At 41.5% G+C, this 12,838-nt stretch overlaps 1 protein-coding gene across 11 annotated transcripts in view; it reads left to right on the forward strand.

The window, feature by feature from the left end:
- The window catches only part of CFLAR (CASP8 and FADD like apoptosis regulator), a 79,440-nt gene that overhangs the window by 55,089 nt on the left and 11,513 nt on the right, over positions 1–12,838 (forward strand). For all 11 annotated transcript variants that reach the window (XM_011285464.4, XM_019838455.3, XM_019838456.3 and 8 more), the window contains 2 exons: positions 1,891–1,940; positions 2,678–2,756. In XM_011285464.4, coding sequence (XP_011283766.2) covers positions 1,891–1,940; positions 2,678–2,756 — 129 coding nt within the window. The remainder of the gene's footprint in view (positions 1–1,890; positions 1,941–2,677; positions 2,757–12,838) is intronic.

Genomic DNA, 12,838 nt, shown 5'->3' on the forward strand with positions numbered 1-12,838 from the left:
GGAGAGCTAGGTACCTGCTTTCACCTGGATGCTTTATTTGCTAACAAAAGAAAAAGTCTTCATATTAATTTTGACTTCCAAATAGATTTCAATTGGATGATGATGATGATCACTGTAATTTATTAAGCTCTTACTAAATGCCTTACACTGAGATAAGCATATTAAAATAAGTTATTTTGTGTTTTTTATTCTGTTAATCCATGATTGCTTAAATGCAAAATGATAAAGAGAAATTTCCTTTTAATCCCAAGTATCAGATAACCACTGTTAATATTTGATTTATATACCCCTGGACTGTTATTTTTAAGCATATCTATGTGTAAGGATATGCACACAAATACATATATTTAAGTATGTTGGATTAATAATATTCATGTTGTAAAATAACCCATTTCACTTACTATGTCTTATGTATCTTTTCATGTCAAATACAAAAAGATCTTTCTTATCCTTTTTAACATGTATAGTATCCATTATATGTATCATGATTAATTTAGCCAGTTTCATTTTTAAGTATTTTTCTAGTTTGAGGCCATTATAAAATTTTTTTTTACTGTTTATTTATTTTTGGAAGGAAGAGAGAGAGACAGAGTGTGAGTAGGGGAGGGGCAGAGAGAGAGGGAGACACAGAATCTGAAGCAGTCTCCAGGCTCTGAGCTGTCAGCACAAAGCCCAACACAGGGCTCGAACTCATGAACTGCAGGATCATGACCTGAGCTGAAGTCAGATGCTTAACCAACTAAGCCACCCAGGTGCCCCAGTTTGAGGCCATTATAAACAGTTATTAAGTACATATTCTTGCATACTTGCTCTATTATTTCCTTAGGATAAACTTCTAGAAGCAAAATGTTGTTTTAAAGGATATCACCAGTTGTTCTTTAAACAGATTGTTTTTTTTTTTAAGATTTTATTTTGTTTTAAGTATTCTCTACACCTGACGTGGGGTTTGAACTTACAACCCTGAGATCAAGAGTCACACACTCCACTGACTGAGCCAACCAGATGCCCCTTAAAACACTGTTTTAACTTACACACTTGAAAGGCCTCATTTCCCTCAAACCTTAAAAATACTGGCATTTTCTTTGCTTGTCTTTGCCATTCTCATTTTTGCAACAATCTTCTAAGGTAGATGTTGGTATGTTCACCTTAGGGATTTAAAACCAAAACAAAAGAGCCTGAGACTTCAGCAGTAAACTTGCCTAAGATCACAGAACTCATCAGTGATGGTGCTAGGGTTTGAGCTAGACCTTTATGGCTTCAAAACTGGTGGTTTCTCCACCTATCTGGGCTAATAAAGTCATTTTTACCTAATGATATTGACTTTAGGCTCATCTACATTTGCTAGGCTCACTGTCCTTATCTTGCAACTGCCATTTTATTTTATGATCTCTCAATATCACTGGACTAAGAAAACATGGCCATCTGTTGTACAAGTGGCTAATACAAGTACATTTTCCCTTCCCTGCAGTCTCTAAGGCTGTCCCCCTCTAGGCCTTATCCACCTTGTCCACATGGAAAAAAGCTATTGATATTGCTAGGTGGTGAGGTTATTGGATTCTCCCTATCAGTTTAAAAACTCATCAGTCACCTGGTCCTCGCCTGGAGAAAGGCAAGGGAGAGCCTTTTTTCCCCCTTTGCTATTTAAGCAGTTTTTCTATATAACCCCTGCCTGGCATGCAGACTTGTGTTTTCTTATCAGTTAGGTTCTTCAGTGTGAGGCTGAAACCTTGGGGCCAAGTAGAGCTGAAGAAAGAAGACACAGTAAGGGGAAGAAAATAGGGGAAGAGGACAGCTGAGATATAAAGAAACCCAGTCAGCATGGGAGTGTGCTTAGTTCTCCTTCAGCTTTGTAAATGGTTTCTCTCTCTCACCCCCCCCCCCCCCCCCCAGGAGAATCAGTGAAGACATCCATTCAGGAATCAGGAACATCTCTACCTCAGGTATGGAATAAATGATCTAATTTGGTATTGTATTGTTTGCACAGTATCTGTGGGGAACACTGGCTTCTTTAAAATATCTATTAAGAATTCTCTGTGACAAGAATAGGATGCTGACAGTGTGAGAGTGCTTTTTTCTTGAGAGATCTCCTAAGGGGGAACCTTGGATAGAGCAAAGAAGTTGTTGTGGAAGTGGATTGCATTAGTGAACTCTGGAATGCAGGAAAATTCCAAAGTAGCACTTCTCTTCCCAGCTGAGTGATTGGTGAATATATAAGTAAGCAATGACACTGAACCTTGACTTGCTCTGGCTTTTTTTTTTTTTTTTTTTTAAAGGCTGAAACCTTTTCACCATAAGGAGGCAATAGAAGGCTTCCTTTTTTACTGGTTTGGAAAGATATCACTTGTATAACCTTAGGTTACTGTGGAAACAGATCCATTCTTTCAGCCTTAAATTGTCTTTATCCTGTGGCTCTAAGACGTGTGTAAAGGGACTGTAATTTTCATTAAAATTAAATAAAAACTGAAACAGCTTGTCTTAAACATATTGCCCAAATAGAGGAAAAATATGAAATTAATGGGAAATGTCAGCTGTGGTGACTTCAGGCTGTATCTATTGAATGGCTCACCTGGCAACAGGAAGTTTGAGGAAATCCAAAAGAAAATATGGTTTATGGGTGAGACCTATAGGAAGCAGAGCAATGTCTAGCATTTTCAACAATTGCTGTTTTCCTTTCCAGCACATACAAGAGAGATATAGGATGCAGAGCAAGCCCCTGGGAATCTGCCTGATAATTGACTGCATTGGCAATGATACAGGTAGGTATGCATGCTGCAGATTAACTGATACCCCACAGTGAGGTCATGGCCCAGAAAAGCTGTATTCATCAGTGATCATCACAAGCTGTTATAACAAACCACTGCCAAAATCTGTGGTTTCACATAGCAAGGGAAACTTTCTCACTCATGGCACAGCCTAGTATGAATTGGGCTGGAGCCAGCTTTGTTCCATGTGTCATTCAGTGGCTTCATCATCTGAAGCCTTGGGGTTTTCCACAGGATCCTCTGTATCTGGCTGGTGGATTGTGGGAAATCAAATAGCTATGTTCCGGTTAAGGAGATTATAGGGAATGCATTATATTGCTTTCTGGCCCTGCTGAAAACAGCTGACCAGTATCTAATTAATGCATATTTAGGGATTGGGTCCTGCCTGTGCTCATGAATTCCTTAGACTATGTTATCTATGGAATATCTTATCTTGTTCTCCACCCTGCTTTCAGCATCTGCTCTTTTGTAGTCTTAGGAGCACCTTGTTTTTTTGCATGCTTTCTATATGTTCTCGCTGGCAGTATCCGCTGACATATTGCACAATGTTTTCCCTATAATGTAGGCCCAATAAATACAGGAACTTGAGAGCAGCTCGGGGAGACTTCTCTTAGCCTCCCTTTCACCTGTCTTGACTTGTGGCGTCTTGAGTAATCCTTTCTGCCGTCCTTGGCTTTGCTGGACAAAACTGAAAGCTGAACCCACAATTGGTGACCCCAATGTGATAAGCTGAACCCACAACTGGGGACCCTGACATGATCCCACAGTGGATGAATGAAATTCCTGGAAGATCTCACAAGAGATTTTAGGGGCCAGTCCTGAGAAAGTGAAATGCATCATTTCCATCCACATTCCATTGGTCAAATGCACCCATGTGGCCCCACTTAACTGCAGTGGATAAGGAACTCAGTCTGGCTGCATGCCAGGAGGAAACTGGAAGGAGATCTGGGGAGCACATAGCATTGTCTCTGGCACAAAGGTGTAATTGGTGAAAGTTGGTGAGCTTCAATCTGGCTTTTTCATGCTGGATGCTGTGGCAGAGAGGAGGCTGGGGATCCAGAGTGGGGTTTAAAATGGAAGGCTTGCTGGCTTCAGTGTTAGCAGATACCCCATCATTTCATATAGATAGACTATGAAAGCTCTTCTGGGGGACGTTAAAAATGTCATAATGTGTGTTCACTTAGAGGCAGTGTGTCACTTGATTCTGGCACCCTGTACTTTGGTTGTTGGCCTGAGTCTGTACTACTTGTGTGTTCCTTGTTGTTCAATCTGAATTGATTCTCTTGCTCAATTGTTGCTGGATGTCTTACTCAAACTGAATCAATCACTGGTGATGCATCAAAGAATGTAAGAAGAATCTCATTGCGAAACAATGTGCTTAATTATTTACCTCTTCCTTAGTTGATCATTACATTCCCACAGTTTTCCTGCTTTTCAAAATTCTTAGAATGAGTCAGATATGTCTTTCAGGCTCACTTAAATGTTACCAGGGTGAGTTTTATAGAAAGAGACTCTAAGAGAAGGTCAAATCATCAAATATTAGGTTGAATTTCCCAGAATTTTAAGATATGATCTCATTTTCTCATGTTCTATTTTTGGTTTAGTGAGAAATACCATCTCCTCAGCTATAGATGCGTGTCCTTTCCTTTTTAGCCATTAGTATCCATATAAGAATGAGAAAATATTTTCTCAATGAGTAACTTCCTGCTTTAAAAGAGTAATCATCTTCTACTTTCTATTATAGTCAGTTCTGTTTCATTCATTGGCAGAAAGTTCCCAACTACACGATGTATGTTTGTTGTATGAAGATAATCATAAAGCTATGACCTGCTATGAATTTGTGGCTAAAACCCAGTATCTATTTGCTTCCTTTGCTGAGTTATGGGCCTCTTGTGGGCAGGGACTGAATGTATATTTATGTTTTCCTGCATTATAGGAGCATGGTCAGAGTTGGGCCCTGGAATATGACTGCATGGGTTTGAATCGTGGCTCTGCCATGTCCTAAATTATAACCTTGGGCAATTTTCCTAGACTCTCCATGCCTCAGTTTCCCTTCTATAAAATGGATTAATAACAGGACCTCTCTCTTGGGGAAGTTGGGAGAAGTGAGTGAGTTCATACTTGTCAAGAGCTTAGAGCAGTGCCTGGCACCCTGTGAGCATACACTAAATGCTAGCTAACCTTGTTTTTTCATTTTGTTTGTTTCATTTTTGTTGCAAACCACTAAGCTAGAACTTTCTGTGGCTTTGTACATGGAGTCTGAGCCCAGACAAATGAGGAAACAGAGGACTGGGGGTCTGACACCTGCACTGGGGCTGAGGGACGAGTGGGGCAGGTTCCCATAGGCTGGGGCTAACTGGAATGGAGGGGAAATAGCCAGGTGGGCAGTCCACTCCCACTAGTTATCAGTATGAATGGGCTTGACAGAGACAGAGAGTCTGAGTACAAAGGTTGGGGCCAGGGAGGGTAGGGGGTGGCAAGACCATAGGAGAGAAAGAAGGGAGTGAGGATAACATTGGAGGTGGCTCCTGGGACAGTATCTCTGGCCTGAGGCATGTGCAGGTATTGACATAGGTGTGTTTGAACATTTGCTCCCTTGACTCAAGCTCTCCCTGCTTCTGGGGACAAAGCAAATAACTGATCTTGAGGCTACTAATACAAGCCCCTGGTGGCCGGGTGGCCAGTTGATAGTGGAGAAACAGGACACTTTTTACTCCCAATGTGTGGTGGCTTTTATCATCTGAAGGGTCCTGAATCCATTTATATGCCAGCACCAGCAGAGACTCAGAATAGCAGGAGAGTATCAATTGACTTGAAGTGGAAGGCAGTCTCCTCTCTCACACCCTCTCTCTAGGGCTCCAGCTCCTCGTTTTCCAGTTCTCTCCTGGCACTTGTTCACTGAGGCCTGTAGGCCTGAAATCCTGCTTCAGTTGACAGTAATCCTAAATCCATGCAGCACACTTCATTTCTTCATCTCCATCTTGACAGCATGGGAGGGGGGTGCTTCATCTGGAGAGATTAGGTGAGGTTTCCTTTGTCTCTTGCCTAGTTAACTTAATCATTTGGTTAATGTTGATTATTTGGGAGGAGTGCAGGAGTCTGGGAATAGACATTATTGCCAATTGAAACAAGGGCTCTGAGAGAAACTAACGGTGATATTGTGACACTAACAGGGGTGGTGATGATGAGAGTGTCAAGTTTATTAAAAATCTGCTCTGTGCCAGGTATTTTGCTAATTCTCACTCAATCTTCATAAATAATACTGTTAGATGGGTACTATTATCCCCATTTTCAAGGTGAGCAAACAGAACAGTGAACTGCCTTCCTTAACTCCCTAGTAACTGATAGAGCTGACATTTGAAAGCTTTACTCCAAAGCCTCTGATTTTAGCTACTTTGTTATAATGTAAGTTTCGTGAGGGTGGGGAGCTTGTTCATCTCTTTTGCTATGTGTCTGATATCTGGAACAGTGCCTGGCACATAGGAGCTCAATAAATATTTGTTGGTTAGATGAATGGAGGAATAAGGTCTGTTAGCTTCTGTGTTTCTAAAACCATTCCTTTGTATCTGTAGAATTTAGTAGACTCTGCCCTGTCTTCCGAAAAAAAAAAAAAATCAGACTTTTATCCAAAGAGTATGCATGTCTTCTAAACATCTATAGGTTTATTTTTCCTTTATCCCATAAATGTTTATTGAGCACTTACTATGTGCAAAACACCATGCTTGGCCCTGCGTGAGACAAAGATGGAGTCCGGTGTTAGATCGGTCAGTCCAGTGTCACATTGTTTAACAAGGATAAAGTTATTTTTTGGTGGCTTGTCCTTGAGAAGAAACCTGATAGAGGTCAATTATCTCTTCTTGAAGAGAAAGCTAGGCCTCTGCTAGGTCCTGATTCTCAGTGCCCTGATGTAGCACCAGAATTCTGATCTTGTTGGGAATGGAGAGTTGAATGTCTCAAAATGCAGACGGATGGATCTGAGCTTTGACTTAAAGCTCTGGCTGGCTTTTAGGCTCCTGAATGGAAGGTGGTGTTTGCAGATTTTAAGAGGAAGGGTTTATTCCTCTGTCTTCTCCTTTGCTCTCTCTGAAAATCTTTATAAATCTTGTGTAAGTAAACTTCCTCTTCAAACAGAGCAACAGGAGTCATGAAAGCCAGACGTTAATAGTGGAAACGCTTTGTAGGTGGTGTTGATTTGAGCTTTGCTGTCCTTGGGGTTGTCCAGTCCCCTTACCCCCTTTGCCCTCAATGGAATGAGTAACAACTCAGATCAGTAGCATTTTCCTGTACTAACAAATGTAGGAACATCTCAGCAAGGGGAAGTGGAACAGTTACTGTGGCCTCTGCTTCTGAGCTATGAAGGCAAGTGGTAAATGGCAGTGGAGACGGCTCAGAGGGAGCAGCCACCACATGCTGCCTGCCAGCTTGAGTGCCAAGGAAGTGGGGCTTCCCCTCCTTGCTATCATGGGGTTAATATATTATTAAAGATAGCCTCCTCCTAGAGGCAAGAGACCAGGAAGTCTGTGGTGGCGTCCTTTTTCTTTTGGACATTCTTACCTCTGAGAGCAGAGGTAAGCAGACCTTCATTTGGAAACCTAGTATCACAAATAAAATTCCCCTTTAAATCTAGGATATAAATAAGAATTATAGGTCCACAATCCCTTATTGGAGACCTTTGTATTTCAGGATTTGGAAGATCCAAGAGTTTAGAAAGATGACAAAGTATAGATGCTGTAATTCATGGAACACTCCGGGGGGGGGGTCCAGGGCAGTACCCCATAATTGTATACGTTAGTATTTCTACAGCAAAATGAATGGATATTCACACTAAGGGGAATAAAGACTCTCAATAGCCTCTCATCAGTTCAGGAAAGGTTTTGCTGCAAAATGAATCAGGGAAAAGAACTGAAGGTTTTCAGAGCTTTTGGGGCTTTGGCATTGTGGATAAGGAGTTGCAAATACGTGGAAGAGTAGAGTACTTTGAGGCTGCCTGAGGTACTACAGAAGCTTCTTTGACATGCAATACACAGGCTTATTATTGATATTGTTTTCTGCTACGAAAAGCTAGTCCAGAAGGAATTACTAGTAATCATTTGTACTTAAAAAGAAGACATTTAACAAGTAGTTTATAATTTTGAGTGAATATACATTGTCCAGCGAAACCCCTTGATTGGTCTATGGAAACAAATGAAAAGTCAGATTTATCCAAGGCTGCCTCTGCCACTCACTTCCTCACTCACTCACTCATTCTGTCTTTGTTCGTCATCATCCCCTATCTGGGGGACCTCCTATTTCACTTGTTCTTCCAGCTTAAATTGTACTTTTACCACAGTCTCATCTCCAGGTGTCTCAGACTGCACTCACAGTCCCTTCTCTGACTGTGTGTTTTACCTAAAATCCCACTGTACGTGTGACATGTCAACCATTGTTTTGTGCATATTTATAAGCTTTGCTTCCCCAACTAGATTATAGGCTTCTTGAAAGACAGGTGCTTCAATCTGTATTTCACAATGTATTTCTGCCACATAGGGAAGAGGAACTGTGTAAAACATGACTTTTGGGGTCAAAAGAATTTGAGAAATGGTGAATAATTTGTTCCTCCTTTGGGGATTTGCATACTGGCCTTAAAGGCTCTGAGCAGTCCTCCTGTAAAGAAACTTATTTAAGTCTTAACCAATGTTGCATCTCACATTTGTAGTTGATCTCAGAACTCCCCTTCTCACTAAGAATAGCCTGCCCAACTTGTATTCCATTTGTGAGTAATTAGAACTGGGCTGGGATGCCTGGGTGGCTCAGTCGGTTAAGAGTCCGACTTCGGCTCAGGTCATGAACTCGCAGTTTGTGAGTTCGAGCCCCACATCAGGCTCTGTGCTGACAGCTCGGAGCCTGGAGCCTGCTTCGGATTCTGTGTCTCCCTCTCTGTCTGCCCCTCCCCTGCTCATGCTCTGTCTCTGTCTCTCAAAAATAAATAAATGTTAAAAAAAAATTAAGAAAAGAAAGAACTGGGCTTATTCAAGGTGCTCACTACATAATGGTAAATAGACTGATGAAGGAAGTGCTCCCTCTTTCTTAGTTATTCCATACGTTTATTTAATGGACTTCTTTTCATAGGTTGTGTCAAGATTAATGTGAACTCATTTTGTTTTATATATTTTTAATATTTTGTCTTATTTTACAGTATATATTTTTAAGATTTTATTTTTAAGTAATCTCTACACCCCAGATGGGGCTTGAATTCATGGCCCTAGATTAAGAGTTGCATGTGCTACCAACTGAACCAGCCAGGTGCCCAATGTGAACTCGTTTTTGATGAAAACAAATTATAAATGAATGGGGTCATGACTTTCGACTGTATTTAAGTTTTTGAATTTTATCTCAATAGCCCCCAAACATGTGAGTGGTACTGACCCCTAGCCCTTGTCTGCTCACCATTTGGGGCAGTTGATTTCTCAAGAACAGTGGAAGTGTTACAGATACAGGGTTGGGTCAGTACTGGGGTTTCCAGGGTGGGTGGAAGGAGAAGTGGGACTTCTGCCATCACTAAGGTTGTATTTCCCAAACTCAGCACCCAAGTTTTTCTTCCCCTATTTGAGGGACATGACAAGGCAGCTACTGTGAAAAATGGGACTAACCCAGTAGGTGGAGGAGCCAGAACTTAAACTCACATCTTGTGATTCCAAGACTGCTTCCTCTTTCCCTGTTCCCGTGCATCTGCCTGCTCACTGCTATGTGACAGCCTCTGCTCTAGCCAGAGCCTACAGGGAGTTCAGAAAAAGGAAAGAGATCTAAGGCACGGGACAGCCCTTGCTCTGTCCCTGACCCCTGCACACCAGCATGGAAAAAGAGACTATGGCTTTCTTTCTTTCTTTTTTTTTTTTATTATGACATTTATTGTCAAATTGGTTTCCATATAACACCCAGTGCTCATCCCAACAGGTGCCCTCCTCAATACCCATCACCCACTTTCCGCTCCCTCCCACCCCCCATCAACTCTCAGATTGTTCTCAGTTTTTAAGAGTCTCTTATGGTTTGGCTCCCTCCCTCTCTAACTTTTTTTTTTTCCTTCCCCTCCCCCATGGTCTTCTGTTAAGTCTCTCAGGATACATCTATATAAGAGTGAAAACATATGGTATCTGTCTTTCTCTGTATGGCTTATTTCGCTTAGCATCACACTCTCCAGTTCCATCCATGTCACTACAAAAGGCCATATTTCATTCTTTCTCATTGCCACATAGTATTCCATTGTGTATATAAACCACAATTTCTTTGTCCATTCATCAGTTGATGAACATTTAGGCTCTTTCCATCATTTGGCTATTGCTGAAAGTGCTGCTATAAACATTGGAGTACAAGTGCCCCTATGCATCAGGACTCCTGTATCCCTTGGGTAAATTCCTAGCAGTGTTATTGGTGGGTCATAGGGTAGATCTATTTTAAATTTTTTGAGGAACCTCCACACTGTTTTCCAGAGTGGCTGCACCAGTTTGCATTCCCACCAACAGTGCAAGAGGGTTCCCGTTTCTCCACATCCTCTCCAGCATCTATGAGACTATGGCTTTCTTTCAAGGACTTTGATAAGGGAGGAAATCTTTACAGTGAAGATTGGGTTTTGAGGGAAGTGAGTCAGTCTAAGTAAACAAGAGCTTTGAGTCTGGTTTTCCCTGTTTGCTTCTGCCCCCTAGAGGAAAGAATACTCCATGACCTGTGAGTCCTCAATAGATGACTGGAATAAAACAGTAGTGATGGAACTGGGTTCCTAGTCTGGATTCTCACATTGTTCAGCCTGTGTTCCAACCTGAGCGCAGTACTGGGTATGGAAAGCTTGCCTACATCTGCTGAAGTGAAGGCCAGGGGGCAGTGCTGGTGGACTTTTTCTACCACAGTGAGATCCTGTGGGGATGAGTGAGCTATTTCATAGGTTATCGGCAACCTGTGTATCGTGTCCTTCATTTCCATCACAATATTTATTTATCATAGGGTTTTAAGGAGATTAGCACCTCCCTTATATCTCTCCATTATAGTTTTGTTTTTTTTACCCTTATCTGTGGGCCAGACATACAAGTACATAGCCTAACTACATCTTTAATTAATGGTTATTATCATTTCCTGACTTACCTGGTGAATTATGTATCAAATAATGTATTATTATCAAATAATAATCACTCCAAATTTAGTGGCTTAAAACAACAATATTCATTTGTTTATATATCTCTCACAGTTTTTGTGGAGCAGGAGTTTAGGGGTAGCTTAGCTGGGTTGCTCGGGCCCAGAGTCTCTTGGTAGATGGTGGTCAGATTTCAGCTGGGGTCATCCCAAGTCTTGATTGGGATTGGAGAATCCTCCCAGGTGGCTCCCTCCTGTGGCTGGGAAGTTGGTGCAGCCCTTATTTCTTCATGTGGGCTTCTGCACGGAACTGCTTGAGTGTTCTAATGACAGGTTAGTTGGCTTCCTCCAGAGTGCGCTGTTCAAAAGAGGGAAAGAGCCAGGTAGAAATTGCATTTTTTTATGATCTAGGTTTGGAAGTCATATAGTATCCCTTTAGCCACAGTCACTAGAAATAAGTTACCAAGTGTGGCCCACATTCAAGGGGAGGGTAATTACACTCTTTTTAAGGAAGAAGTGTCAAAAAATTTGTGGACACATTTAAAACTGCCATATCTGGTAGATGTGGGGCCACAATTAAACCCAGCTCTCCTGAGTGGAAAGTCCCACTAGACCCAATGTGAACATATCCAGGTACCACAGGCTGGGTGAATTAAACTCAGAGCACCCAAGCCAGCTTTTATTTGCCTGGTGGCTAGTTATTCCAGTTTTTTGTTTACTCAAGGCTACGTTTCTTTTCTTACCTTTCTCTCCCTATTTCCTGCTGAGAAGCCAGAAGACAAAATGTGATAGCTAACTTTCACTTTTGTAGTTTATTAGTGTTGGTAAAATTTTCAGGGCAAGAAGGTTGAAACTATTGGTTGAAGCTGTGAGTCTCTGAATTATTTGTGACTATTCAGACTTCATATTGTTCCCATTTAATATAGAGAGTTGAGAATTTGTGGAAAACTGTTATGTGGTGATTTCAGGGGAATGACTCACATCCCCTTTCTGTGATGCCTACACTGGTATGAGATGGGGGCTTTTGTTCCTTGGTAGAAGTTTTATCTGTTCTAATTACCGTTATGTTGTTTGGTTTGGGGTGAATGCAGTGGTAGACTTCTGGAAGACCACACCCCAGGGGACGAAGAGAGGTGGGTACATAGTCATGAGACATGGAAAGAAATCCCAAAAAGTTGGCTAAGAGTAAAGGTAACTATGTGAATTGGGAGACGTCTGTTTAGCTTAGGGCAGAACAGTTTTTCTGCTCTGCAGATGAACTAAGAAGTGGAGGCATCCTTCAGACAAGGAACAGAAACTTAATGGGTGGCTCAAAAGGATGTGGCATTTCTTAATGAGGAAGAGAAAGATGTCTCTCTTCACTGTTAGAAAGATATAAAAAATCAAGAGACTGTATTTATTTTTCTGATGAGGGCAAACTGAGCAGATGGGAGAGAAATGGACTGGGCAAGATTTCTACGGTTCCAAGGCTATAGAAACTTCAAAAAGATGGATAAAATATATATATATTTTAGAGGTAATAGGAACTCATTTCTCTTGAGCACCAGGAGCTTTATATGTATTGCCTCATTTAATCCTCATAGCATGCTCACAGGATAGGTATCATCACTTCCATTTAAAGCTAAGGAGACCCACTTCTTTAAGGTCATGCCACCATCATGTGGTAAGGTCCGTGTAAGAAGGTAGCCTTGTCTGACATAAAGTCTGACTTTTCCACTGCCTTACACTGCTTCTTCAGGCAAAGTCAATCCAGGATTCCCGGAAACTGGGAGAAGAATCTTTTCTTTTTTAATATGAAATTTATTGTCAAATTGGTTTCCATATAACACCCAGTGCTCATCCCAACAGGTGCCCTCCTCAATACCCATCCCCACTTTCCGCTCCCTCCCACCCCCCATCAACTCTCAGATTGTTCTCAGTTTTTAAGAGTCTCTTATGGTTTGGCTCCCTCCCTCTCTAACTTTTTTTTTTTCCTT

Source organism: Felis catus, chromosome C1 (genome assembly GCF_018350175.1).
Source record: "Felis catus isolate Fca126 chromosome C1, F.catus_Fca126_mat1.0, whole genome shotgun sequence".
Taxonomy (NCBI): Eukaryota; Metazoa; Chordata; class Mammalia; order Carnivora; family Felidae; genus Felis; species Felis catus.